The sequence below is a fragment of the Apiospora aurea genome (assembly GCF_038362705.1).
Source record: "Apiospora aurea strain CBS 24483 chromosome Unknown utg000008l_segment0_segment0, whole genome shotgun sequence".
NCBI lineage: Eukaryota > Fungi > Ascomycota > Sordariomycetes > Amphisphaeriales > Apiosporaceae > Apiospora > Apiospora aurea.
In genome coordinates, this window is record NW_027117395.1 from 3,193,511 (window position 1) to 3,220,320 (window position 26,810).

General features: G+C 55.6%; 13 protein-coding genes across 13 annotated transcripts; 7 read left to right on the forward strand and 6 right to left on the reverse strand.

The window, feature by feature from the left end:
* Positions 1-732: 732 nt before the first annotated feature.
* PG986_012447 (uncharacterized protein) lies at positions 733-1,815 on the forward strand (the record flags this gene model as incomplete). Its single annotated transcript, XM_066848669.1, has 1 exon — positions 733-1,815. The coding sequence occupies one exon, from the start codon at positions 733-735 to the stop codon at positions 1,813-1,815; it is 1,083 nt and encodes a 360-aa protein (XP_066695365.1).
* Positions 1,816-2,509: 694 nt separating this feature from the next.
* On the forward strand, positions 2,510-3,106 carry PG986_012448 (uncharacterized protein; the record flags this gene model as incomplete). Its single annotated transcript, XM_066848670.1, has 1 exon — positions 2,510-3,106. One exon carries the CDS (start codon positions 2,510-2,512, stop codon positions 3,104-3,106), a length of 597 nt encoding a protein of 198 aa, XP_066695366.1.
* A 627-nt stretch (positions 3,107-3,733) lies between these two features.
* On the reverse strand, positions 3,734-4,761 carry PG986_012449 (uncharacterized protein; the record flags this gene model as incomplete). The annotated part of the gene is made up of 2 exons (XM_066848671.1): positions 3,734-4,304; positions 4,403-4,761. 2 exons carry the CDS (start codon positions 4,759-4,761, stop codon positions 3,734-3,736), a joined length of 930 nt encoding a protein of 309 aa, XP_066695367.1.
* Positions 4,762-5,774: 1,013 nt separating this feature from the next.
* Positions 5,775-7,260, reverse strand: PG986_012450 (Carboxypeptidase Y-like protein A; the record flags this gene model as incomplete). Its single annotated transcript, XM_066848672.1, has 2 exons — positions 5,775-6,579; positions 6,644-7,260. The coding sequence occupies 2 exons, from the start codon at positions 7,258-7,260 to the stop codon at positions 5,775-5,777; spliced, it is 1,422 nt and encodes a 473-aa protein (XP_066695368.1).
* A 640-nt stretch (positions 7,261-7,900) lies between these two features.
* Positions 7,901-9,324, reverse strand: PG986_012451 (uncharacterized protein; the record flags this gene model as incomplete). Its single annotated transcript, XM_066848673.1, has 2 exons — positions 7,901-8,311; positions 8,371-9,324. The coding sequence occupies 2 exons, from the start codon at positions 9,322-9,324 to the stop codon at positions 7,901-7,903; spliced, it is 1,365 nt and encodes a 454-aa protein (XP_066695369.1).
* Positions 9,325-9,894: 570 nt separating this feature from the next.
* On the reverse strand, positions 9,895-10,495 carry PG986_012452 (phosphatidylethanolamine-binding protein; the record flags this gene model as incomplete). Its single annotated transcript, XM_066848674.1, has 2 exons — positions 9,895-10,307; positions 10,372-10,495. The coding sequence occupies 2 exons, from the start codon at positions 10,493-10,495 to the stop codon at positions 9,895-9,897; spliced, it is 537 nt and encodes a 178-aa protein (XP_066695370.1).
* Positions 10,496-12,481: 1,986 nt separating this feature from the next.
* Positions 12,482-12,754, forward strand: PG986_012453 (glucose-repressible protein grg1 domain-containing protein; the record flags this gene model as incomplete). The annotated part of the gene is made up of 2 exons (XM_066848675.1): positions 12,482-12,530; positions 12,588-12,754. The coding sequence occupies 2 exons, from the start codon at positions 12,482-12,484 to the stop codon at positions 12,752-12,754; spliced, it is 216 nt and encodes a 71-aa protein (XP_066695371.1).
* Positions 12,755-13,462: 708 nt separating this feature from the next.
* PG986_012454 (uncharacterized protein) lies at positions 13,463-14,151 on the reverse strand (the record flags this gene model as incomplete). The annotated part of the gene is given in 3 exon segments (XM_066848676.1): positions 13,463-13,705; positions 13,722-13,814; positions 13,897-14,151. The coding sequence occupies 3 exon segments, from the start codon at positions 14,149-14,151 to the stop codon at positions 13,463-13,465; spliced, it is 591 nt and encodes a 196-aa protein (XP_066695372.1).
* A 1,214-nt stretch (positions 14,152-15,365) lies between these two features.
* On the forward strand, positions 15,366-16,736 carry PG986_012455 (uncharacterized protein; the record flags this gene model as incomplete). Its single annotated transcript, XM_066848677.1, has 1 exon — positions 15,366-16,736. The coding sequence occupies one exon, from the start codon at positions 15,366-15,368 to the stop codon at positions 16,734-16,736; it is 1,371 nt and encodes a 456-aa protein (XP_066695373.1).
* A 787-nt stretch (positions 16,737-17,523) lies between these two features.
* PG986_012456 (N-terminal domain of NEFA-interacting nuclear protein NIP30-domain-containing protein) lies at positions 17,524-18,392 on the reverse strand (the record flags this gene model as incomplete). Its single annotated transcript, XM_066848678.1, has 2 exons — positions 17,524-18,142; positions 18,193-18,392. 2 exons carry the CDS (start codon positions 18,390-18,392, stop codon positions 17,524-17,526), a joined length of 819 nt encoding a protein of 272 aa, XP_066695374.1.
* Positions 18,393-19,036: 644 nt separating this feature from the next.
* On the forward strand, positions 19,037-19,938 carry PG986_012457 (short-chain dehydrogenase; the record flags this gene model as incomplete). The annotated part of the gene is made up of 2 exons (XM_066848679.1): positions 19,037-19,448; positions 19,583-19,938. 2 exons carry the CDS (start codon positions 19,037-19,039, stop codon positions 19,936-19,938), a joined length of 768 nt encoding a protein of 255 aa, XP_066695375.1.
* A 2,278-nt stretch (positions 19,939-22,216) lies between these two features.
* Positions 22,217-22,668, forward strand: PG986_012458 (uncharacterized protein; the record flags this gene model as incomplete). The annotated part of the gene is made up of 2 exons (XM_066848680.1): positions 22,217-22,237; positions 22,267-22,668. The coding sequence occupies 2 exons, from the start codon at positions 22,217-22,219 to the stop codon at positions 22,666-22,668; spliced, it is 423 nt and encodes a 140-aa protein (XP_066695376.1).
* A 1,113-nt stretch (positions 22,669-23,781) lies between these two features.
* PG986_012459 (uncharacterized protein) lies at positions 23,782-25,365 on the forward strand (the record flags this gene model as incomplete). Its single annotated transcript, XM_066848681.1, has 4 exons — positions 23,782-23,952; positions 24,047-24,078; positions 24,163-24,794; positions 24,860-25,365. The coding sequence occupies 4 exons, from the start codon at positions 23,782-23,784 to the stop codon at positions 25,363-25,365; spliced, it is 1,341 nt and encodes a 446-aa protein (XP_066695377.1).
* Between the last annotated feature and the right edge of the window lie 1,445 nt (positions 25,366-26,810).

A 26,810-nucleotide genomic window follows, 5' to 3' on the forward strand; every position in this document is an offset into this window, starting at 1 on the left:
CATCCGGGATATCCTTAAAATGTATCCCAGTTAAGCTCTATTACTGTTATTTGTATCAACCAAGCACATGAGTGCATATTTCTCGGTCTAGCGAGAAAGGCGGTATGTCGTCATATCCTTAGCCCCCAACCAGCAAATAGACATCGGTGAGCAGCGCCTATTCCGCTCAAGTTGCATCTGGCAGTGGCCTTATAGGGTCTGCACTTGGTGGCCTTATTGTCGAAGCCGCGCAGATAGCAGTCCTCTTTATAGGTGAGTTCATGTATTCGCGCGTGTGCGTGCAAAAAGAAAAAGGAAAAAAGGAAAAGGAAAAAGGGGGGGTTGTTGAGAGACTGAAAGCCACCAGCTGTATGTTGAGTATTTGAAGAGTGAAAACCCAACCTGAGCATTCTACCATTGCAATAACAGCATCATTTCAGCGTGCGATCCAAGGGCTTGCAGCTAAAGAGAAGTATTGCCAACCTACCTTGTCTGCGCAGTCGCGGAGGTAAAGTACTTCAAGTATCATAAAGGAGGCAAGAAGCTTCGTCGGCAGCCAGTCACTTGTCCAACGTACCTACCTAATACACCCCCACACAGATACAACACGGAATGCTCCTTCCAGTCTTGTGACGAAAGCTTCTGATGTGTCATCGTTATCTAATTCAATGCCACATTGAAGTTGATCTCATTCTTGAAAACGCAGCCCATCCTGCACACGCCCATGCCAATTCCATCGGCCGCCAAATCGCAATGTCGTTCCCCAATTTCAGCAACCTTCCCAAGAGGGTTCGCTACCAGATCTGGGAATACGCCATCCAGGACCATGTCAATATGATCGGGTCCTGTATCGACACGTCAAAATCGCTCTGCAACGACACAGACATCAACGAGATCTTTGATTACCCTTTGATCATACTCAAGCATCGAGCCGTCAGAGAGTGCAAGACGACCCGAAGCGTAACCCTAGCTGCGCCTGGCCACGAGAATCAGCGCAAGAAGGTGCCCTCTTGGACGGAGGGCCACGCAACCGTCTTTCGTGGGGGCACCAAATTCTGGCGGATCAACCAAGAGGCCTTGAAGATATGGAACCGTTACATCAGAACCAGCTTGAGTCCGATTTACGGACGCGTGCCCCTCAGCATCCAGGTTGGGACGCACAAGGTCAAGCTGCTCATCAACCAAGGCCACGACCTGGTCTGCATCCGGCCGGACATGAGCAAGAAATGGAGCTACGACAGCAGCTTCGCCGACATCATCGAGTTCCTCTCGCCTCCAACGGTGGACGCCGCTAGGCACCTGGCGGTTGAGTACGAGCCAGACCTGCACGGCAAGACCTTCGAAGCGAAGATAGCCCGGGCGCCGCCGCGCTGGGACACGTGGCTCGAGTTCTTCGGCGGCAAGGTTCTGCACGCGTTCTGTCACAACCGCGGCGTACTGCTGTCCGGGAACGAAGTCTCGGGGCGGTGGCTGCAGGAGGAGTGCACCTTCTACCTGTTGTGCAACAGCGTGACCACCATATTCTACAGGGACAAGACCCACGATGTCTACTTCTTCGCCAAGGGGAAGGCGTACCAGGTACAAGGGGAGGACCAGCCGCCGCTGGACGGAATCAGGAAGGCGGCCCTAGAAGAGGAATTCGGGCCTGCCAGTGAGTGGCCAAAGAAGGGTATCGAGCCGCGCCTCGCGTGCCGGTTGTTGATGTTGTGGCCGACAAGAGAAATGGCACCACCGCGGCAAAAGCGAGGGAATATGAGATGCAGCATGTTCGATTACCAGCGGCGCTGGTTCAATCACCCGGAGCAACTAATTTCCATGTTTCATGATGAGATGTAGAATGGCCGGATTTGGGGTGGAACTGACGGGATTGGCATTGTCAACTTTTCTGGGACGACTCCGGCCTAACAACACGAAAGAACAGATGAACAGTTGAATAACGACTTATGCCAGTGCTATTATTCGATTCGATGACCGTTATTGTAACTGACATTTGAACGTGAAGGAATTACAGACGGACAGACGTGTTGGTTGACTGTTGGTGTGTGCTTTTACAGCACACCCACCCCGCCAGCGGATCAGTGGTACTGGCGGCCAATAGCGCATCGACCTGCTGCCTGCCTACAACACCATCCCCTACACCCCCTACACCACCAGGGCACCAGCGCTGTAGCCGCTACGTCATAAGGCCCAGATCTCGATAACACGCAAAGCAACGCGACGGGGGGGATCCAGTTTCATCATGCGCTCCCCCGTTCCCCCGTCGCGAAAAGAAGAACACAAACAATATCAATCAGGTTTTTCGCAAAGGAAAATTCACTGATTGTAATTTCCTATTGTTCCATAAACCGCTTCTCTTCCTGCCGATACCTTTATTTCGGTTTCTTTTCATCTACATATTCAAAGAGTAAAAGTACCAAACGTGACGCCAGAATCCCGTCGCATTTTAGTCCCGAAGCCCCCCCGAGACCCCACTACAGCTCCCATTAAGCTTCAGCGCCGCGCAGCACCTTTTGACCTCCCCTAAAAAGAAATGGCCTCCACCCGCTCCACGACAGGCAACTCCAAGCCCCGCGTCCACTCCGCCGTCTCAACGACCCCCGAGCGCAAGCGCCAAGAAAACAAGACTTCTAGCACCACCACCAAGACCCCGACGACGACAAAGCGCAGCGGCGGCGGCGTGACCAAGTCCGGCGCCGCGTCTCGCGCGCCCAACACGCACCACAAGCGCAAGCCGCACCTCGGCGACAAGATCGAGGGCGCCGCCGGCAAGGTCGTCGGCACCGTCACCCGCAAGCCCGGCAAAGAAGGCCGCCGGCACCAAGAAGATGCGCGGCACCGACGGCAAGAACAGCCGGTCGACGCGGAAGAGCGTCTAAAAGACGATATCCAATCACCTATATCACCATACGGGCCTCAATTCCACGGACATACCTGTGGAAACTACCTACATCCTGCATCCTTTCAACTTGCTGTTGATCTGCATTGTAACTTTACCGGATATAGTAGAGAGAAGGCAAGGTCTCTCTGTTTCCGTTTCATCGCGGCTTGGCGTGCGGCATGCTGTCTTTCGCCACCGGCACCGCTGTATTTGTCGCTTCCTTTTACCCATACTTATGATGATGAGTGATGAAGCCATGACGGACGGCACGGCTCGGGAATAGGCAAAAGTGTGTTTAGGGAGTAAACCCGGGCGAATGGAGGGTACAGTCTTTTGCAGCAGCGCAAATAGCGAACATTTGGTTGTCTGGATTTCATGTATCTGTTCTTGCAACTTTGCAGTGGGTTAGAAGCGTCGTACCTTTTTCGACTAGCGAGCAATGTCCAAATCGTTTCAAAACGTTTTCCTCAAGCACGAGGATAAAACAGAGTCCAACTACTTGATAAGCAAGTTATTTTCATGTTATTAAGTATATAAGTGGTATCCTATGTATAGAGTAATGAACGACTGGTAATCTCAATCACCAAAACACCCCTTTCCGCACCCCCTCATCTCCACCGTAGCGTGTGGCAGAAATTGATCGGATGCTTCCCAAAGGGGCTCTTGAATGACCGAAGTAGAATATGTAAATAAGCGACATGACGTGAGTTTGTAACAAGAACTTTCCCCCGAGGTAGCCGAAAGCTGAATTAAACAAACAAGGGGCTCATATATGGAGGGTAATAACACGGCGACAGAGGGGGACTTGAGGCTCTCGCCAGGACGCGTTGGGGTATATATAATAGTATGGATTTGTTCATGTCATGTTGTATTCCTTTACGCCACCGCGATGTTTCTCACCACCCGCAACATCCGCGCATTGTTGGATGCGCCGTACGTTTGCGTTGGGGCGGGAGCGGGCGAGGCCTCCGTGGTTGTGGTCTGCGCGGGAGACACCTCAGAAGTCCCTGAGGGCTGTTGCGCACCATACGTGGACTTGACCGGAGCGGGAGTCTCGGTGGTCGTGGGGGCAGGGGCAGGGGTGGTTTCGGGGGATGCGGTCTCGGGCGACGCTGCACTGGTCCCGACAGGGGTGGTTTCAGGAGCCGGGGTTATCACGGGGGCAACAACACTGGTCTCGTAACTCTTGACCGATTTCTCGGCGGGAGGCGTGGTCTCGGGCGATGCAGCACTGGTTCCGGCAGGGGTAGTCTCGGGTGATGCGGTCTCGGGCGATGCAGCACTGGTTCCGACGGGGGTAGTTTCGGGCGACGCGGTCTCGGGCGACGCAGCACTGGTCCCGACAGGGGTGGTTTCAGGAGCCGGGGTTGTTGCGGGTGCAGCGGCGCTAGTCTCGTGACTCTTAGCCGATTGCTCGGCGGGAGGCGTGGTCTCGGGCGATGCAGCACTGGTTCCGGCAGGGGTGGTTTCGGGGAGGCGGTTTCGGGCGATGCAGCACTGGTCCCGGCAGGAGGAGAGGCAGTTTCTGGGGCCGCAGCGCTAGACTCGTGGCTCTTCGCGCTTTGCTCGGCGGGGGGCTTAGTCTCGGGCGACGCGGCGCTGGTCCCGGCGGGGGGAGGAGTCGTCTCCGGAGCGGCGGCGCTAACACTAGACTCGTGGCTCTTTGCCGACTGCTCAGCAGGCGGCTTGGCGGTCTCAGGCGACGCGGCGCTGGTCCCGGCGGGAGGGGCAGTGGTAGCCTCCGCTGACGCGGCACTGGATTCGTGGCTCTTTGCCGACTGCGCGGCAGGTGGCTTGTCCTGCCGGACCATCAGGTTGAAGGCCGCGGTCTCCTCGCGGGGGATGACGACGCCCATGCTACCTACGGTGAGGAGCAGGAGGACGTTGGCGGTGCTGACACGCATTGTTGTCGTTTCCGTCTTTGGAATGTTTGGTCGAAGTGACAGTCAGTGTTGAGATAAGGGGAAATTAGATAGATGGTGCTGAGGATTGTCTGATGGGGATGAGGAATGATACAGGAAAAAGCTGGATATTGATCCGGCGTTTCCCAACATCTTATATCCAACATGGGGGCGACTTGGAGTTGTCACGTAATCGTTAGAGGCAGTAGCTGTCCGATGTACGGCATTCCCAGCAAGTGTGCCTTGTGCTAGGAGCTGTTAGCGGAGACATGTGATATCCCATCAATGCGGCACGCTCTAACATGGAGGAGGCCGCCCCGTATCCAACTGCTGCGAAAGACGCCCTGCGATCTGTTAGCCGGGACGGGCCACCATGGTAACGGGCGGGTTTCTCGGGAGTGCCACGCTTAATGATGAAGGGGAACTCTAATACCCGCACCTCACACGTCGTCAGGTCATAATCGAATACTGCATCGCGATGCAATCGCTCTCGAGACCCAGTGTAAAAACCTGTTAGCGAAGGGTACGAGTCGTGAATGCCGTCGCCATATTGTCCGTTTTGCAAATCTCCATGACCCTAGTTGATGAAATTGTTCATGAATGCCTCGTGCTAGACGACGCGACAACTCTAAATTGTTACTGCACCCCTCGAACATCACACTCTGACGGATCAATGATGTGTTCCAGCGGGGTATTGTGGTGACAAGAACTGGTCGTTAACATGATCCCACAGCGCGGTGCGACATACGGTGCGACATACGGGTTTGGGTGCATTACCTCGAGATCCCAAGCTGTTTCGCGATGATCAATGTTGTCACTGGCGCCGTAGCCCTTGCTGGTTGGATTTGGGCCTCGAAAATTGGGGTATGATGTTTGAGGTTCTATTCTGTTATTTCCGCTAGTCTTGTCTTCTTGATACATCTGCTAGCAGTCATGCTGCCGTAATGAGAAACTCAGCCGTGTGTTTTGAGTCCCCATGAAAGAGCAAGTGGACGGATGACCCATTCGGCTCCTGCTCAGACCAGCGGCTTCTTGTTGAGCCAAGCGCTGAACATGTTGATGGCGTGCTTCGGCTTGTCGAACGGCACCATGTGCCCGGCACCGTTGATGCGTACGTAGCGTAGCATGCCACTTTCCCACCAAAGGCCGCCCTCCCATACTTGCTTGTTGTTCTCTTGCTGGTATCGGAAATCGGCCAGGCCTTTCCAAGGCAATGAACCGAAAACACGCTCGTTGCCGACGAAGTTGCAGATCCAATCATAAGTGCCGACGTAGATGAGCACACGAATATCAGAGTGTAGCAGCCTTGCCACGAACGGTCGCGTGTCGATAAGTCCGTCATTCGCTCTTCGGAACTCGTCTCCCACCTTGTCGCTGCATGCCTCGAACTTGGGAGTGTCCTGGTTAACACCGAACGCCTTGCGAACATTGTCACGTCGCAAGAACGTCGTGATGGACTTCATGATGGGGTAGCACAGCGGGCCCACGCAGGGCTTGGAAACATCATAGAAGTTTCTGCCCGAGTGGAAATAAGGGTTCTGGAGCTCTGAGCCACAGAAATCATAGGCGCCCTTGCACACAATGGGGTCTGGGTAGTCTTCGCATGCTTTCATCAAGTATTCGCATCGTGGAACCGAAGCTGCCATCTTCTTGCAGGGGCCATCTTTGAGGATGGGGCCAATGCCCGTGACATTGGTACACGAGATATCGTAGGATGATGAGGCTTGCACCGTGTCGGCAAAGATGCCATTTCCAATCAGGACCGACTCCAGAGGGATTTGCAGCTCGGGAGGGGAGATCTTGTTCATGTCGTTGATGTGGCTGGCAAAGACGGGGGATGTAGTGGCCCCCGTAGCTTTCACCAGCAATCGAGAAGGGAAGCGACCGCGAGTCGGGGAACGCCTTGTACCATAGTTGCATGAAGGCGTAGATGTCCTCGCTGGCAGCAAAGGTCCCTCTGGCGTGCTCGGAGCTGTTATCGGAGTAGGAGAAGCCCACACCGATTGGCTGGTCCAGGAAAAACACATTGGCGGCATTGATCCAGCTGTCCTTGTTCTCGTGTGCCGACTCTCCTCCGTCGTCGATGGCACAGGGGCCCAGCTCCATGAGCAGGCCGGTCATGCTGGAGCAGCCTGGGCCGCCATTGATCCACATAACCAACGGGTCATCCTTGGGACTGGCTCGGGATTCGAAGTAGGCAAAGTAGAAGTGCTTGCTGCCCGAGTTGAGATAGCCGGTGTATCCATTCGTGGCACCCGGGCACACGTCCAGGATATTGGGCGTTTTGTCATCGCTGCTGGATGTTGTGGCGTCGCCGACAGAGTGCGCAGTGAAGCTCAAGCTATGGTGGGGATGAGCTTCGTGTGTGACGACCTTAGCGCCAGCCATGGAGTCGTCGGCTGCAGCCAACAGCGGCGCCTGCTGCTGCTGCTCTCCCTGGCCGAAGATGGCGCCGATGACGCCGGGCGCGCATAAGGCCGCGGTAAACGCACGCAGCATCATCTTGCGAAGTATATGCCAGTCCTAATGATGCAACTAGATAAATGTTTTGATAAATGATCGATCTTGGAGTTGTTGATGGAATGAGATGGGCTGCATCTTGTTTCATGGGATGGGTTCAAGTACCTGGAACAGGCCAGGGCCCACCCATCCTTATCGCAGCTCCAACCATCGGCTGTATCCATAGATATGCCTTTATGCGATCAACAGGCCCCGGCGACGCGCAATAACATTAACCTACTCGCTTGGCGAATACATTGCCCCTGAAAGGTTCGGGCGTTCTGTGGTCAATGATCAATAAAAGGGGCAATCGCTAAGGGCATGAAGAACAATTTATGTTCAATATTTGGAATATGTCATTTATATGAGACCGTTCATAAGGTGAAGCTCTCTTAGCCTTTTCGCTTTATCTGTGAATGGCATACTAATATGTTCTTCCTAGGAAGCAGCAGCGGCTACAGGCTAATTCACCACTCGGTATCTCTAACATAAATGTGTAAAATTGTACTGACTGTACTTGCAGCGATTAAGACTGTGTACCAAATAGTTGCTATTGAAATGTTACAGGGCATGATAGCTTCTGTTTGAGCGGAGACAGCTACCAAGCTACACAATTGGCATGAAGATGGGAAATGCTGCTCCGTTATGCAGGCTCGCCTTGATTTAAGGCCTTTCCGTTTTCCTTGATCATCTTGCCCGTCGTGTCGTACACCGCTTCGCTGAACGCCTCGAAGTCGTTCTCGTCCTGCATGTCCTTCTCTACCTGCCGGATGCCCTTCAGCACTCCTTGTCCTACCTTTGGCCAGGAAGGTGGGAGCGAGTCGTCCGAGCCCTCCCTCCTCGTCTGTTCCGAATTGATCTGGTTGTTATTCTGCGCCGCCCCGAAGGCCACAGGTCCACCTCCTCCGTTGGGTAGTAATGGGGCGGGCCCAGCCATCCCACGTTTGACGCCCTGAACCGCCGGGAAGATGGGGAGGTCAGGGTGTAGCTCGAGGGCGTACATGACCATATTGACGAGTTGAGCAGGTTGTAAATTGGAGAGATGGTTTCGTTTCTGTGATGCATCGCGTAAGTCAGCCTTCTTCTGCAACTACGTAGTACGTCTCTACTCACCTGCTCGGCACTCTTGTTTGCCCAGCTGACTCCTTTGAACCCGTTCACCGACTTCTTCTTCGCCAACTGCTTCTCCTTCTTCGCGCTGCAACCCCGACAGAACCACGATCGACTCTCGTCGCTGACGAATTCGTCGTCGATGTAGGGGTCGTGGCAGAGCTGGTGCCAGCAGACGTTGCAGCCGTCGCAGAAGACGATCTGGTTCGAGGCCGGGCTCAGACCGCGCGTACAGACCTTACAGAGGGCCTGTTCGGGCGTGCGCTTGCCGTAGTGCTTCTTCTTCGATGCCGCTGCCGCCTGCGCCGGGGTAAACTGGATCGGTTTCTGTACCTGGCGGCCGGACTTGGTCATAGTAAGTACGGCCGGGTCCGGAGGCGCGCCATCGCTCTCCATGTCGGACAGCTCGCTGAGGCTTGAGGAGTCGTCTTCTTCGCCTTTTTCGCCCTTCATCTTCTTGCGTTTGCCTCCCTTCTGGGCTTTGCCTCGCTTGTTGGCGCCTTTGGGAGTAGGTGCAGGTTTTGAGGTGTTTCCAGAGGGTGGTCTCGAAGTGGCGGTGTTGTGTGAGTAAAGATTGGGTGTAGGCGTAGGTGCTGGGGATGCTGATGATGATGGCATGGGTAATGTGAGAGTGGTGTTCATGCTCATAACGAGACGTCGCTTCGCATCCTCATAGGTAGACTGGCTGACACCCGCGGCTGAAGCAGGCGAGACGGCGTTGTTGAAGCTGGTCGGTTCTCCTCGGATCCGCTTAAGAATCATCTCTGTAGCCGCAGAAAATTGAGGGGTGTAAGGCATCCGGGGCTGCGAGTTGGATGCGCTCATAAGCTCCCTTGGTGCGCTTCCTGAGGCACTGCTCTCGGCCTTCGCGGTGCCTGCCAGATTAAAATCCTCAAGCTTCAATGACATCGCACCACCAACCTGCGGCTTCTTTCCCTCCACCTTATTCTCCTCCATGGTATGTGAGATATAGTCCTACACAGCCTGAGGCGGGTACAAGCGCAACTGATGCCCTGGCGTGATAATTGTTGCTTGCCGAGTAGACCTGGCTTTTGGTGTTAATAAGCACAGCAACATTGGATACTTCCATCACAGGCAATTGGGGTACTCACAACCACGCTACACCATTTTCATGATAGCCGAGCACTGGCAACACCTTATACGTTTGTTTCCGTAATACTGTCAAGGCAACTGGCCATCCCAAGGCGAATTGCACGATTGATCGAGGTCGATTGTGGCCTTCACGTGACTTACACGTGACCCCCTCATTTCGTTGGGTTAGCGTGTCAGGTCATGGCAAACTTGCAGGTGCAGGGGAGCTATCACGAACTCAAACCGAAAGAAGCACCTTCCGTTTTGCTTAACTGACGCAAGTGTCCTCAGGGGCAACAGAGCAATTGTTGCCATATACCTAAAGTAGGGATACTTTGGGGAGGGTTTCTCTATCTCAGCCTCCAGACGATGTGTAAAGCTAACAACTTCAATTGATCAATACGAACTGTTTCTGTACAACGCCCAGTTTCCCTCCTAATTGCTGGTGAAGTAGTTCAGCGCTAGCACCCCCCCCAACCCGACCTTGGCCGCCCAATCGTCCAAACTGAACCACATGCGCGGCTTGGCTCCTACCTCCTTGCCCTTCGCCGGCGCGTGGGCCATGGCATCGAAGCCCGCCGGCTGTTCGTACAAGAAGAAGGCGTAGCGATGCGGCGCGGCGCCCGGCGGAGGCGCGGGTCCGATGTAGTTCACCACGGGCGGCTCGGTCCACTCCAGTTTCCCGGGCGACGACGTGGAGGAGAGCTTCATGCCCGACTGACTCCAGTGCCAGATGGGGCCGAGGACGGGCAGCGACTTGAAGGGGGCGTCGAGGTCCAGGCACATGATGAGGTACGTCTTGTCCGGAGAGGCGGCTGGGTACAGGATCTCCGGCGGCGATTGTGCATCTTACATCTCGTGTCAGTCTATCACTTTCATCAATCAAGGTGGAGCTGGAGTCTTTATGCACACCTGCTCTTGGGATATACGTCCCGGGCTCGACTACCATATGCTTGCCTACTGTGAGACCAAGCGTCTTGGATGCGTCGCTTTTCAAGGCCGCCAACGCCTCGTCCGCACTTTTATTCGCAGGCATCTTGGCTCAGTATGCCCTATCTTCCAGATTCAAGGTGAATAGAATAGTAGCTGTGGAGAGGAGATTGCATCCATGTTTCTCCCCCGCATGGGATCTTGATCATGTCTATATCATTCCAATTGATTGCCTTTCTCTCATAGCCGTTCCGCTTCCGATGCGGAGATATGGAGATATGCCATTAAGGCCGACCGACTGTCGATGTGGCTAACACGACACAACTTACCTCATTCCGGCCAATCTTGAAGTCACTCTCAAGAAGTGGCCATTTCAGAACAGCTTCTACGTAGTCAACAGTCTATCCAAAGGGAGGGCTATACAATGATACATACCAATGGTGGTCAATACGGGCCATGGGAGGGGGAATACACTGATAACCGCAATCTGGCTATCTTTGAAGTGCCACATGCAGCATTGTGTGCGTGTGGTAGGATACATAATTGTACATGCCCACGCAGTCCAGGTGATCATTGGTGCTGTTAGATTCCATGATGAACGATGCATGGTCATCATCGCATTCATTGATTGACAACCTGTCCAACCAAAGGCAACCGAATCCAATGCCAGTTACGTACCTCGGCTAAAGGCGGGATGATGTTATCGTAGAGGCCATGCATCCTACCAATCACCGGCGCCATCGTTATGACGTCACTGCCCCTTATTCTTTGGAAGTCCAGAACTCACTCACGGAACTTTGGGGGCCTGGCTAAGACCATGAGGTCAGCGCTAGAGGCTCCGCTCATGGGCCATCAAGCCATTCCATCGCCATTGCCTGCTGCTGCACAGGCTGCTTGGGCTACCACTAGCCTTATGCACCTGCCAGAGCTGCCGCCGCAATGGACGATTTCCCTCCAACACTCTGGCTGTTGCTCATATGCAGGTGCTCTTCTCAACGAATTCGGCCCTCCCCCAATTGCAAACGCAAAGCAGGTGTAAGGTTTGGAAATCTCAATAGCCACCAAGTGCTTGCCGAGAACCAGCGTACAACGAGGACGTACGAGGAAGCATGCATGCTTCATAATGCCCCTCCTTCCCCTCGAGTCCTCCGTACCTTGGTCTATTCGTAGCTTCCCAATGGTTCGTTTGGTAAGGCACTAAGGCAAGGCACGTGGCCGAGACTTGGCCGGGCCTTCGTGGGGAAGGAGGGCGCTTACATGATTCCCTGCCTAGCACTGGAGGGGCCGACGATGGACTCCAGGCAGGGGCAATTGCACCTTTGTGAGCAGCTGGGCTTGGAATGTAAGTGCGATGGCGTTTGCATCAGAGTGAGTGACCTCATCGATCGCGTTCCTTTGTGGGAATCGCGATTGCCATTACGCCTGCGGCGTGCCTCGGCTTCCCCATCCAGGTTGCTTTTTCCCCCACCACGTCCAGAGCGAGGGCGCCTTCTCACGACTAGCCTCCTGTACGTGCCAGGCCAGGTGCATACCAAACGTACTATCTTCGCCCAATGGCGCGGCGTCCGGGGCCGCAACCTAGCTGCGGCTTCCTGCTTGTTGCTTGCTGCTGCTGCTGCTGCTGCATGCATCGTTGAGGTCGATTGCACCGGGCTTTGGCGTGGTCTGCCCACCCAACGCAATCGGACCTAGGCAGTCCTCGCATGTGACCATTGACCATTCAGCGTCCATCAACAAACAGACCTTTGTCCTACAGCTAGGTATATATATATCGCCCTCTCCCACCATGGACCACAATACAATCGCTGCTACCTCACAACCAGATCACAACGCAGCCATCCAAGCTTCACAGTTGCAAGACTTGATTCATCATCAAACTCTTCATCAAAATTTTCATTCCACACACCACCACCACCACCAACCAGCTTTTACTTTCTCGCATAACTCAGGCTTCGCCTTTCGCAACGACACCCCCCGAGCCAGATCTCACCGTCGTAGCACTCCCAGTCGGAAGTCCAGCTTCTTAAACGCCATCCTACATCCTCGTCAACACCGCCGCAAGAGCCGCCAACAACAAACCCCAAACGACAACATGGATACCATCAAGAACACCGCCAACTACGTCTCCGAGACTGTCCAAGGCAAGTAGTATACCTGCCCACGCTCTCACCCTACACACTTGCTGACCATCATCACAGGAGCCGTCTCCACCGGTTCCAAGGAGGCCAACAAGGAGGTCGCCAAGGACGGCAACGCCAGCGTCACCACCCGTCTCTCCGCTGCCAAGGACGCCGTCGGCGACAAGGTCGACGAGCAGAAGCACAACACATCTGCTGACGTCCACAAGGAGGCTGCTAAGCACTAAGTGCTGACACCTAATGCCTTCTACGGGTCTCCTCACGCAACGATGCGACGTTGTATCATCACCTACCCAACTCGATACCTAACATGCCGGAAGAGTCAAGAAGACTGATGGGCGTCCAAGATTGTTGGGAGTTTTTGCGAGAGTATCAGTAGAAATGGTTTCTAGGAAGCTCAGACTTGACAGATGTCGTCTGAGACGGGGGATGCGTGGGTTTGCTTTTTCAGGGTGGTGATTTGAAATTGTTAACACGCCCGTCGGCATTAGATGTTTAGATAGGATGCCGCAGACTCTCACCTAATACCACAAACTCGGATTCCTCAATTCTACTCCTTGTCTATGCTGTAACCGTTTCTTTTGTGTTCTTAATCTTGACGGTCACCAGACCGAGCCCTCGGATCAGTGTTCCGGAACTGTCCTATGCCTGACCAACCCACTTCATACCAGTCTATCAATCTCCTCTCCCAATTGAACTCTATGCGAACAGGGAAAAGTGTCTCTTCCAACTTGCTACGAACGTTGCGCTATTAGACATGCTACACAGTCAAGCGCTCATTTGCCACATATAGAGCTGCTTCCGTGTCCCGGCTTTGTTTCATTCACGGATGCGGAAGGCAGGTAGACTTGAAATATTATATTCATTTTCTCATTTCTCGAATTCCATAGATAACAGGACCTCGTAACAGACGTCGTTTCCCCTTTTGATTACGTTTACATCATACCTCCCAGCACCGCCAACCCGGCCGCAGCCGCCAAGACGCCGGCACTCGTAGCCCGGACTCCGCCGTCGGCGGCGTTCTTCTTGCCGTCGCTGCCCTCGGTCGAGTTCATCGACGAGCCGCCGGGCATCGACATGGACCCCTTGGACATGGTGCCGCCAAAGACCATGGCGGCGGCGCCGGCGGTGCCGTCGGTGGCGGCCGCGGCCTTTTTTGTAGTCGTCGAGGGTCTTGCCTTGGGGCGCGTTGACGACGCCGACCATGCCGCCCTTGCAGTGGGTCTTTTGGGTGCAGTAGAACCAGATGGGCTTGGTGTCGTTGACCATGACGGTGAAGACTTCTTCCTGTGTGATGGGAAAGGGGCGGTTAGTAAAGTGCAGCGAAAAAGGAGGGAGGGGTGAGCGGGGTATTGTATGTCACACTTACAGACTCGCTGGTGCCCGAGACGGGGACGTAGCCGGAGAAGAAGCCGGCGGTCTTGACGGGCTGGCAGGCGTTGGCGAAGTCGCCCTGGGCCACGCTGTGGTTCTTGGAGTAGAAGTGGAACTCGAGCATGTCGCCCATCTCGGCGGTGATGTTGTCGGGCTTGAAGACGAGCTGGGGGCCGCTGTCGATGCGGATGGTCTTGGCGCTGGCCAGGGCGGCGGCGGCGGCCGTGGCTAGAATCTGGAAGGACTTCATGGCGATGGGTAGGTATGTAGATATGGGATGATCTTCAGTCCAAGGAAAGGGGAGTAGAGTGCTTGTTGATGGATCAGGGGTATAGAAAAACTTGCTCAGAGATGAGAGGTGTAGAAAACTTGCTCAGGCTTCTGGTCTCTTATACCACTGGAATGCAGCGTTCATGGCTGCCTCCAATACTCATACACAAGCAAGCGCCCAAAGCCATGGGGGCGTCAGCCATGAAGGTTGACTTTCGATAGCCTGGTGCACGGGAAGTTTCACAGTCACAGGCCGAATAGGCTCCTGGGTTGCGAAACGGCATTTCTATATCCGGTGCAGGCGGTTCCGTTGATTGGCCAATTCGGCATGGAAAAGATCAGGCAAATGCCAGCCATTGGGCGACGAAGAGGCAACTCGGCACGCACTGATCTGCCGTCTACGTCTTGGACCAGTTCCTGCATGCCGCCCCTGGGGATCTGGGGGGAGGGAGCCAAAACAAACATTGTTCCATCCTGTTTGTGTTGGCATGATGGCTGCCGTCCGTATTGGCCGGAATGGCGTGTCTGGTAGTTGGGCTTGGGTGTTCCGAAAGCTCAGCCACAGGCCTGGGCTATGATCTGGTGAAACCGGGAAACAATATCACGACCCCAATAAGCTTGAACACATCCCGGCTCCATCGGCACCGGCATTGATGGCCTCCAGGGCATGACCCTCTGCAATCTAATTGGGGGGCTTCGAGGTCGAGAAAGCCGTGGCGACCTGTTTCAATTTCCCGGGTTTCTTTTCCTCGTTTCAATTGGAAATGTTACCGCTACCAGTTGATCTCACCGGCATTCTTGGCCCATTTGTCAAGAGTGCATCATGAAGTCGAGGGGTTCAGGTGTGGATGTGGGGTAGAGCTGCACTGTAAGCGCCTGGAGAAGCTTGGTATCCAGCTAGCACAGGGGTTCCTCCAGGCCTCCACTGCGGTAGGCGATGCGCTAAAAGCTTGAGTGATGGGAGCTTCTAGGCCCTTTGGAACCCCATCGGTTTCAGATAGGCGATAGGCAACTTTGCTTCCGACTTCCGTCCAAAATTTCTGGATCATCAGCAAAGCTAGGCGGTGCTCCACCCAAGAATTGCATTGCAGCCCGCCCAGTTGCGAGGATCGAACGACCAACACATCTTCGAAACCCTGCGTTTTTACTCTCGAAGCTGTTGGAGTGGCACAGCAACCTCGGATTACTGCAACCATGGCCGACCAAAAGCCGACCACGGGCAGCGCCCCTGCGCCTGGCCCCGCGGCGGCACCAGCAGCCAACCCGACACCCACACCCTCGGCAGCGGCGGCGGCGGCGTACAAGGCCCCGAAGCCCAACCCGGTCTGGAAGATGATGGGCCTGCCGAACATGCCCAAGAAGCTGCCCGGGCGCAACTGGCTGATCTTCTGGGCCGTCACGGCGACCTTCAGCGGCGCCATCATCTACGACAAGCGCGAGAAGAAGCGCGCGACGGCGCGCTGGAGCAAGGCCGTCTCGCACCTCGGCAAGGAGCTGATCGCAAACCCGGCCCAGCTACCCCGCAAGCTGACCATCTACCTCGAGAGCCCGCCCTACGACGGCCTGCGCGTCGCCCAGGACCACTTCAGCGAGTACGTGAAACCCGTCTTGGCCGCGTCGGGGCTCGACTGGGAGTTTGTGCAGGGCCGGCAACAGGGCGACGTCCGCGCCGCCGTGGCGGAGAAGATACGGCGACAGCGACGGGATGCCGAGGGTGGGGAGATGACTATCACGAATGAGGAGGAGCTCACAAACGAGGAGATTCTCAAAGCGGTCAGGAAGCGACACCAGACGCCCGAGTTCGAGGGTGTCAAGGGCGATATTGTCATTGGTCGACATACGTGGAAGGAGTACATTCGCGGATTACACGAAGGCTGGCTGGGACCGCTGGTGGCGCCCCCGGAGCCTGCCGCAATAAAACCAGACGCCCCTCCTGCCGAGGGAGAAGAAAAGACCGAGGAGGAGAAGAAGAAGGAAGAAGAGAAGGCGGCCCGGCCAAAGCAGCCTAAACCCTACAACACCACCGACGACTACGTGACAGCATCATTACCGATGTTCATCCCCGCCGAGTTCTCGCCCTCCGCCCCCATCCCCTTCCCCCACGTGCTGGGTTTCATGGGCACCTTTACCCGACTCGGGCGCTTCATGAACCGCCGCGCCATGGCGGACAACATTGGCCGCGAAGTCGCCGCCGTTTGCTTTGCGACGGCGCGTGAGTACCGCGAGGGCGAGAGCTTAGCCGAGTCGGAACAAGCGACCGCTCTCCAAGAGGCGGAGAAGGACTGGCACAAGGACGTGTGGAAAGCGGATGAGGCGCCCAAGGAGGGCGAAGAGGCGCCCGCTACGCCTGCGGAGAAGATCTGGCCGAAGCCCGTCGTCCTGGACTCCCGCATAGCGACGCGCATGCGCCGCTTCGAGCTGCGACCCGAGGACGAGAAGGCGGCGAGAGAGATAGTCGTCCCCGAGGCGGAGGTCGAGGGGTGGATCAAGGGCAGCCTTCGCGCTTTCTACCACTGGGCCGTATCGGACCCCGAACCGAGGCCTTGGTCTTCCCAGGAGCCTTAAATGGTGGTGAACGTAGCATCACTGGCTTAAGACAATAAAGACGGGCATGCCAATGCTCCATGTTTATAATATGTAACACTAAGATACCTCTCCTGTACCTCCGAGGCTGCTGTAAGCAGTCATCCATGTACAACAACAAAACACCGCCGACGGTGCAGCAGCTACAAAGCTGACGCATCGCAACCCCAACATATAGACGAAAAATCGGTGGACATGGAAATGTTCTGATAGATGGAATGGTATGATGATGAAGGGGCTTCGCAAGAGAAGCAAAGCTCAAAACGACTTCACGTATGTTCTCTGTAACTATATACAGCCACACACACAACTCCTAAATGCCAATGATACCAATGACCTCTCTGATCTTGCTCTCCTTCTATGCCAATAACCTAACGACCTTGCTTTCGTCCCATAGCGGACTTTAATAAACAGGTCGTGGTACTATCCCTGGATCTGACGCGAGCTCTGATTTTCTGTCCGTCTCGTTCTCCCATCGGGTTTGTGCTCGGAGGAAGTGGGCAGCTCTGCCAGACTGGCCGTCGTGCTTGGATCTCTTGGAGCTGGCATCTGTTCAGTAGTACAGCGGGCTGCGATCGTAGGTACATAGGGAGACTGTATCATGCAGAAAAGGTAAGTTTATTACCCAAGCGCGAACACCAGCATGCAACGCGACTCTGCAGTTCTACCATGTCGAGTAGATGGCCCCTTTGAATCAGCAAGAGAGCCGGGGGTGCTGCACATGTGTTTCTTGAATAGGCAGTAAACATTGTGTTCGCCTTCTCAAACCTCAATCGTCGTCGTCGTCATCCGAGCCGTAGGCGACTAGCCCCAGTGCAGGCTTTGGGGCAGTTGGCTTCGCGGCGGCAGGAGGCTTGGTGACCTGCTCTGCCTTCGGCGCGGGGCTAGTACTGGATGCCTGCGGCGTCTTCGCAGTCCCGTTGGCATCCGGAGTTTTGTTCGTTGCGCCCTTGTCCTGGGCGCCTTCGCTCGTCGACTTGCGCTTCAGGCCCTTGAAGAGCACCTCCTTCTCTCGCTTCCTCTTGCGCCCCGCGCCGCCAGCAGCAGCCCCCACCCATTCGCTCGCCAGGTCCTCCGTAGGCACGACCTCCTCCTCCACCTCCTCTTCGACCCCCTCCTTCTGTGGTCCTTTATGCTGCTGCGCCTGTCGGAACTTCCCCAAGCCCTCCTCGAGCTCCCGCCGCTTGCGCTCCTCCTCCTGCCGCTCCTTCTCCTGGACCTCGTCGAGAAAATCCACCTCGTCGTCGTCGAGCGCCCGAAACTGGTTCCGCAGCCGGTTCGCCTCCTCGAAGGCCGCCTGTTTGGCCGCCTTGTTCGCCTGCAGCACCTCGAACAGCGACTTCTCCTCGCCCGCGGCGCCGCCCCCTCGGCGTTGGCGCGGCGCGTCGCTTCGCGGGCGGCGCGCGAGGCTTCGAGCTCGGCCTGGACGCGGGCCCACTCGCCGGCGTTTTTATTGGTTGCTGTGCTCCCGGTCGAGGGTTGGGCGACAGTCGTCGGGGAGGTAGAGGCGGGAAGAGCTGGTTGTGAGCTCGCGGCGGCGACGGCTGTGAGAGGGGCGGGTGTTGTTGTTGTTGTCTCGGGGGCGGCGGTGGTGGTGTCGCCTGGGAGCGTACCGCCCGAGACGAAGCGCGACGACATTGTGGGAGGTACAGGAATGCGCGATCAATCAGAACAACAGGTAGAGAGGTGTCGATTGCAGCCGGGTCTCGAGGCAGAGCACGCGCAACATGTGCATCGTCGAGTTGATCGCAGGAAAGTGTAGCTCGGAAGTTTGCTTGCGCGCGGGTCAAAATTTAGGTGCTGAACTAAAGTCTGGGGAACCAACCCCACCACGCCTGGAAACATCCCTGAAGCCTGAAGGACGACCTTACCTGGGCATCTTCCACTAACAAGCATCTTCGGGACGATCGAGCAGACGCCCGGTCAGTATGTATGGATACACGTAGGTATGCAAATACAAGACAGGTAGGTTGGCATTATTTTGCTCTCGGTCCAGCTCAGCTGAGTATGATCATACAAACGTGGCGGCGAATGGGGGCCGATCATCTGCAGTTCCGGCATCTCACAACCCCAAATTTTGGAGGTGCTGAGAGGATTCCGGTTAAAGGACGCCAGCTTGAATTGAGTGCGACATGCAGAGGCTCGTCTGGCTGGGGATTCTTCACTTTAGAATCTTCCGTGAAACGAGCAGGTACCCAGTTCAACCCCGTTCATCGAGATGGTGTTGCTACTTCTTCGCTCTCTTGACTCTATCTATACCGACCCCAAGTAACATAACGAACATGGAGTCGCGAATCGCACCCGTCCCCGCACAACGTCTCTTTGGCAAGACGGTCTTGATCACTGGCGCCGGTGGCCCGATTGGTCTGGAGACCACGGCCCGGATGCTCCAGGAGGGCGCCAATCTCAGCCTGGTCGACATCAGCGCCGAAGCGCTCGACCGCGCCGCGGCCAAGCTGAGCGAGGTATTGGGGCAAGGGGCAGACGATGATGCCCAGTCGCGGCGCATCCTGAGTATTCGAGCTGACCGCACCGAGGAGGCCGAGGTCCAGGACTACACGGACCGGACCATCCAGAAGTTCGGCCGCTTGGATTGCGCCTTCTTGAATGCTGGTGTGAGTTACGGCTCGACGAGCAGCTTCGATACCCAGGTGGAGGACTACGAGCGGTTGATGCGGGTCAATGTTCGATCGGGTAAGTGCAAATCCTTCATTCTCGGTATCCCCTCATATATGGCAAGTCCACAACATCGTACGGGAAACGGGATAAGAAAATGGATATACCAGAGAAACCAAAGTTCCCGTATTCACGTCGTCTTCCTCACACAGCCTTCCTCGGCCTAAAGCACGCAGCCTGCGCAATGCGCGACGCCAACCGGAGCCCCGGCGGCGGCAGCATCGTCCTGACCTCGTCGGTCGCGGGCCTGCGCGGGACGCCCGGCCTGATCGCGTACTCGGCCGCCAAGTTCGCGCTGCGGGGGCTCGCGCTCACGGCGGCGGCGGAGCTGGGCCCGCTGGGCATCCGCGTCAACACGGTGCACCCGAGCGGCGTGGGCGACTCGGTCATGTTCCGCGAGGCGTGGCGCGACGACGCGGGCAAGATGGAGGAGATGCGCCGGGCGACGCCGCTGGGGCGGTCATGTTTCTCGCGAGCGATGATGCTGGGTTCATCACAGGCGGGTTGATTAAGATTGATGGCGGGAGTGCCACCTATTAGTAATGTTGACATACAGAGGCAGGGATGGGGAGGGGGGTGTAGTTGCAGTGGAATCGGTTCGTCGTGAGGCAGCAGTAACAGCTAACAGCCCCTATCTTGGAGCTTTTGTATGTACGTCGTGTGTCGTATGGGAGCGACGATCATGAATCCATTGGTAACGACTTGTCAATAAGGGGCATTTCGCTCCTCCAAGCTCCGGGCTCTTCCACAGCTTTAGTTCGCAAGAATGGGTAGATACGCAGATGATCTGGCCGCCTAGCCGTGTTTGTCCTCACGGCCAGCCCTGCAGCACATGACGTCCAATACACATGAAGACAAGCTTCTTCAGCGGTCCAGGTAACGATACAAATTCCACCAGAGTCATCGATTCTGAAGTACTCGGAAGTGCTGCTCACGAGGGAGGGCCCTGCAAAGCATGCAGATCATGATCATCTTGAAGGTGAACCCGTGCCTGGCCTCGATAAAGGGGCAAATTGCAATACGTAATGCCCCAGACAAGGCAGAATATGGGAGCATGGTGCTTGGTCTGGCCAGTATCTAAAACACTTGCATGTATGCACATGCGGCGTTCGGCTACAGCCATTTTGATGCAAGCTCGTATTGTTCTCCCTAAACAGCCGAAGCAGCAACACTGGCAGGTTGGCAGAATCGAAAGTTGGCCAGCCCGGTCGCAGCATTGTCTTCCTAAGGCAACATCGCAGAAACCCGTGATACTATCAGGGGGTGGGGTTGTCAGTATATCGGTCGCCCTATGGCAGTTGAGGAACACATGCACTATTACTGCTGCAGTGCTGCAATGGGTTGGGTGGTTGTTGGGGATCTGTCAGGACTGACGGTATAGAGAGTATGTTTGTGAGAGTTTTCAGCATCGGAAGCAATCCGGCACTCAAAGGCGCTTTGGCGGAGTGGTTAACGCGATGCCCTGCTATGTTCATTAATGTGGACCTAGAGGTTAGGCATTTCCTTCGGGAGCGCAGGTTCGAATCCTGCAGGCGTCGCTCTTTGATTAGCAAGTCGTACAACGGCTGATTTCTCTTTTTGCCTCTCATCCAATTTTCTATTCTCTGTCATTCTCGAGGTTCTTTTTTGCCTTTTATCGATACCTGGTTTCTCCCTGCCTTGCTGGAGCAAGGCAGACAGACACTACGAGGCCAAGTAAGCACGGCGTTAACTGGCGTAGGGCATTTGAGGCTTTGGCAACCGTCATTAGCCGTAGACTACTAGTACATACATCATGCGCTCGTATTTACTTACCCATCTCTTACACAATGCACACAGGGAGGACCGGTCTAATCGATGGATGTTGCATTGATCGTCATGTATTCTTGAGGATCACTTGATCTCGCATCCTGCTTATCTAAGAGGGCCTCATGCCCCTTATTCGCCATTTCCTCTCCGTCTGTATGCTTTTTTCTTCTCGTGATGCGGTCTGTGTTCGCGGGGTCAAGACTCGAGAGCTCCCAGGTTGTTCTTTTCGGCAGAGTTGCGCTACCAAAGTCAGAATTGGAGGCTGGAAGCATAACACGAGTTGATACACTCAGCGGCCCGTAATCAATCTGGTCTTTGGGAGTTTGATGTTTCGTATCCAGATGTCAACAGCCCCAACACAATCAATACGATCGATCAACCTGCGGAAGAATGAAAATCAATGCAGAACACCGATGCACAACATGTACCTTAACCTTACTGTAGGTACGCAACTCCGCCTGTATCCACCTGCCAGTGCTCTCGATAGTTTCTCTTTGTAGTTGCTAGCAGTGCCCTGGACCAATGATACAAGAGCTGTTCTGGCTGACGACGTGGTGTGGATCAAAGCGGGTACGTCATAAGGAGCGGATTGTCACCCAGACCAGCCAAACCCGGCCAAACCTCTCAAGCTTCGACCCCGGTCGTGCAGACGCCCTGAACGCGGCGTGTAAGTGAGACGATCTAGCATGATTGGGAGAGACCCTTGACCCCTCCTTTTTCGAAGCAGCCCGCCCTTTGAGTTGAGCCTCGAGTCGATTGCTCTGCTTAGGTTAGCTATGGAGATGATGTGGCTGCTGCTGCTTCGTACAAAACCCAAAAGGGTGGCCTGACCAGGCTCTTCTTTGTTGATTCCGTTCTTTTGCTCCTTCCACCCTTGAAGTTTGGCTAGGACATAACCAAGTGTTCAACCCACAACGCTACATCTTCCTCCAGAACCTGAACTGCTACTGCACACCCACACACGTGTTTCAACCAACACATACCTACATACACACAAGATGGCCTCCGCTCAACCCGAAGTCTGCCCCATCGTCGGCACGACGAACAGCACCCTGCCCCCTCGCACCCGGACGTCGACCTGTCGAAGCCGGGCCAGACGTGCCCCGTGGTGGGCGCCAAGACGGACCACCACGCGTCGCTGCACAAGCACCCCAGCGTCGAGCTGCCGGCCGGCGCGAGCAAGCCCGACGCCGGCAAGTGCCCCGTCATCGCCAACAAGATTGTCAACGACCCCAAGAGCCAGGCCATGGACGACAAGGTCTGCCCCGTCGTCGGTTCCGTTACCACCATCCTGCCCCCCGACCACCCCGCCACCGCCGGCAAGGGCGACGACGCCGAGTGCCCCGTCACCAAGGCCAAGATCGGCCACCACAAGGACAAGGTCACCGAGCATCCCAGCGTCGCTAATGCGGCTCCCGGTGCCGTCTGCCCCGTCGTGGGACATGCTTAAGTCATTGGTGATGAGGAAGCAGAAGATGAAGAAGCTCGAGGTGGAGGAAACAGCAACGACGTGTTGTACTGCTTACTCGATTGCTTGGACCCGGATAACGAAGCGCATGGATTTATATCCCACTATGGGATGAGACGGGTGCCATCTATTGATTTCAGGTGGCCACGGTGTTTATGGTTGTACACCAGTGCGGTGATCCTTTGCCAGAAAGCCATTGGCCACTGACTATCATCATCATCAGAATGATGTCTCATTCTGCACTGTTTGTGCTGTACTGAGCCGATCAGGCTACGTCCACCCTTATTCGGCTTCTGGGGGTTGCGTCTATCCTTGCTTCCATGACTTCTATGCAGCAATGAATACAAGCTCTGTCAAACCATTATAGCAATGAAATATCATGAGTAGTGATCTTCGACACAACCGCCTGCCACCTGCAGATGTAAAATTCCGAAGTCACCTACATAAGGTGCTACTGAACTGTGTGCAGAGTTACTAGTTCAAGAACAACAACATGATGTATTTAGCCACTCACATCGAGCTGATGACATACCTAATGTATATCAGTAGCAAGTAATGGGAATTTAGTCAAACTGCCACATTCCCATACTGGCAATTTTAGTAGCGTTTCGAGCCGTTTTGACAGCTTGTGTTGTGGAGGGGTTTTCGACGGGTGGGTGATCAAAAACGAGGATGCGGGACGCCTCCATTGAAGCACCCATTTCAGAACGAACCCCCCACTGCCGCTAACCCAAACCTCCCTCCCCCCTCCAAAGACCGCCAAAGCCGAGGCCCGTAAAGCGGTTACGGAATCAGGAATGGGTCGACCTCCGAAACTCGCGATGCCTGTCTCTACTTGCTCCTTCACGTCAATTGGCGAGGGTTGATGATACTGTACCTATCTGTCTCCCTTCTTTCCCATCATTCATTCGCACAAGTATATGACGACGGTATCGGGAGGCCGGAAGCTATTGAGCCACACGAAGGCGAAATTGACGTAGCTAGCGTTCGACGACCCCGAGCTTCGCGGCGACGACGGCCGACAAACATCGAAAAGGAGGCCGCTCGGGCAGTAAGCAAGAAACCGAAGGCGGAATTGCCTTTAGATAAGTCAAGATGTTCAACCGCCGTCTTGTGCGCGCCAGTTATGGCCTCAAGACCTTCCCACGGGCAATTGGCCGACGTGGGCTCTTCCAGCGACCTTACTCCATGGCCGCCGACGCGAACTCCTCGACGCTGCCGCTGGCAGGTTATCGCGTCCTGGATATGACACGAGTGCTAGCAGGGGTGAGAGTCTTCCTTTCTGTTGCATCTGTTACTGCTATCCCTACGTAGAAGTACGATGTTCCGGTGTACTGACAGCATCCTCCTCGCTCCGTAGCCGTATTGCACACAAATTCTGGGCGACTTAGGGTAAGACCACACCCCACCCCTACTATCTCGGGCTCTCTCGCGGGTCCGAAGCGACGCCCAGCAGCCAGCTCATACCATTACAAGTGCAGAGGTGATCAAGATCGAGCACCCCGTCCGCGGCGATGATACGCGCGCCTGGGGCCCGCCCTACGCCTCCTACACCTCCGACTCCGCGCAAGACGGGCCCGGCGAAGCCGCCTACTTCCTCGCCGTGAACCGCAATAAAAAGTCCCTGGGGCTCTCGTTTCAACATCCGGAGGGTGTCGCGATCTTGCACAAGCTAGCCGCCGAATGCGATATTCTGGTCGAGAACTACCTGCCGGGGAGCCTGGCCAAGTACGGCATGGACTACGAGACACTACATAAAATCAACCCGCGGCTAGTGTACGCGAGCATCACGGGATATGGGCAGACGGGGCCCTATGCGAGCCGCGCAGGGTACGACGTCATGGTAGAGGCCGAGTTCGGTCTGATGCACATCACGGGCGCCCGCGACGGCCCGCCCGTCAAGGTCGGCGTCGCCGTTACGGACCTCACTACTGGTCTCTACACGAGTAACAGCATCATGGCGGCGCTGCTGGCACGGGGAAAGACGGGCCGGGGTCAGCACATCGACGTCGCGCTCAGTGATTGCCAGACGGCTACGCTGGCCAACATTGCGAGCAGCTGTTTGATCAGTGGGAAGAAGGACACGGGCCGATGGGGCACTGCGCATCGTAAGTTACATATGGGTCCTTTTGGGGGCGCCAAGAGAACTTAGCCTCGCTAATAGCAGTCCTAGCTTCCATCGTACCCTACAAGTCGTTCAAGACGAAGGACGGGGATATCCTATTGGGCGGTGGTAACGACAGGCTCTTTGGTATCCTGTGCGACGGCGTCGGGCGACCCGAGTGGAAGACGGACCCCAAGTACGCGGTCAATGCGCAACGGGTCGCCCACCGCGACGAGCTGGAAGCCAAGATCGAGGCCCTCACGGTGGGCAAGACGACCCAGGAGTGGCTCGACGTCTTCGAGGGCAAGGGCATGCCCTATGCGGCCGTCAACGACGTGCAGGGGACCCTGAACCATGAACACACGCGGGCCCGCAACATGGTCGTGGAGATGGAGCACAGCGAGTGCGGGCCCATCAGGATGGTCAACACGCCGGTCAAGTACTCGGAGAGCACGCCCTCGATCCGCACGCCGCCGCCCACGCTGGGCCAGCATACGGACGAGGTGTTGGGCGGTATCCTGGGCTTCAAGCCTAGCGAGATCGAGGGGTTGAAGGCGAAGGGCACAGTCCGATAAGTTGAGGTTGGGTAATTACGCCTAGATGTCTAGACGACTAGACGCCTAGAGGCGCCTCCACCGACCCCAAAGCGTAGTTGGATACGAGGTCCTTTAGGAGATTGAAGGAATCCAGTTGGTAGGACCAACTGAGAAATCCTACACTTTGAATGTCCGAAGCTGAACTGCCGGAGTGACAGATCATTTAGTTGGAACCGGATGCAAGCGAACTTCCAGTACAGCCGCGTCGTGTGTTTTGCGTGGAATGGCATATTTGTATGCCCAGGTGGGCAGTGCTGGTTGGGCTTGTCATGCGACTCGGTCCCTTTGCCTTGCATATAGAACCTGTCAATAACTTGCGATACCCAGCCTATATACCACCCTACCTACCGGGCCGGTCTCAACTAAATTGCTTGATTTGCTCGCGTTGGTGGTGGTGGTGCGGGACGGGAGCGCTCACACTGCCTCACGAATTATATGATTTGGTAATACGTCTGCTGCAGGTTAGGTAGCATTATGACACTGCGCCCTCAGGTGTGTCTGGTCTGCCGTACGTCAATTGTATTTGATGTGGTGCATGCAGGGCCAAGCAAACCGCGGCCACCTGAGCGAGCGAGCGAGCGAGCGTTTTCTGCCGTACCACACACGATTGATTGATGAGTAACTCTGGCACTCGCTCATGCTGTGCCGCTCACTGCCCACGTGTGTCTGCCTCAAGTGCTGTCACTTGCATCCTGCGTCGAATCGCAAATTGCAGATCTGCACATCCGGCGTATCGACCCAATGAATATGCATTTCCCCCCAAGCCATTCATGTATGGATTCAACCGTCATTAGCCATGTGGAATGTGGAAAGGATGATGCAAGGGAGACTCCGGAACGACTATTGATTTCATGCTTTGGGGCTGTGGCCCAGCATCCCAGTCCGGCTCGGAGTGATTAGTACGTGAAGTATTTTTTGGGAGAGCGAACGATGGATCAGATTTTCAAGCAAGAACCCGATTCAAGCACCCGGTCTCATTGTTTCCCGTTCAGCTCAGCTCTGTCTGCCCAGAAGGACATGCCTGTCTTGGTCGGCTGCAGATCCCCTCGCCTTGTGCGGGAAAAGAGCGGGTGGTGAGTGGGTGAGTTCGTTCGCTCCCGTCGATCCCTGCATAATTTGGATTTGCTCATTGCCCATTGCGCCCCAATCCGCGTCGTCGCTTTGTACCACCTTTGGCTGCTGCGCTTACTGGGGCCGCGCCTGTTGGGCCAATTGCTTTTCGTCGCCGTCCTCTGCTACCATTATGTACCATGTAAGGAATAGGTAGGTAGGTAGGCACTAACCCGCAGATCCGTAACGGGACCAGGCATACGGCAAGGGACTGGACCGATGCGGCCAATTATAGAAATCGTGGGGCGTGATTACTGGGCGCGGGCGTTCGCTCCCTTGACTCCCTTCGCCGATGCGAACGTGACCATGTGTGT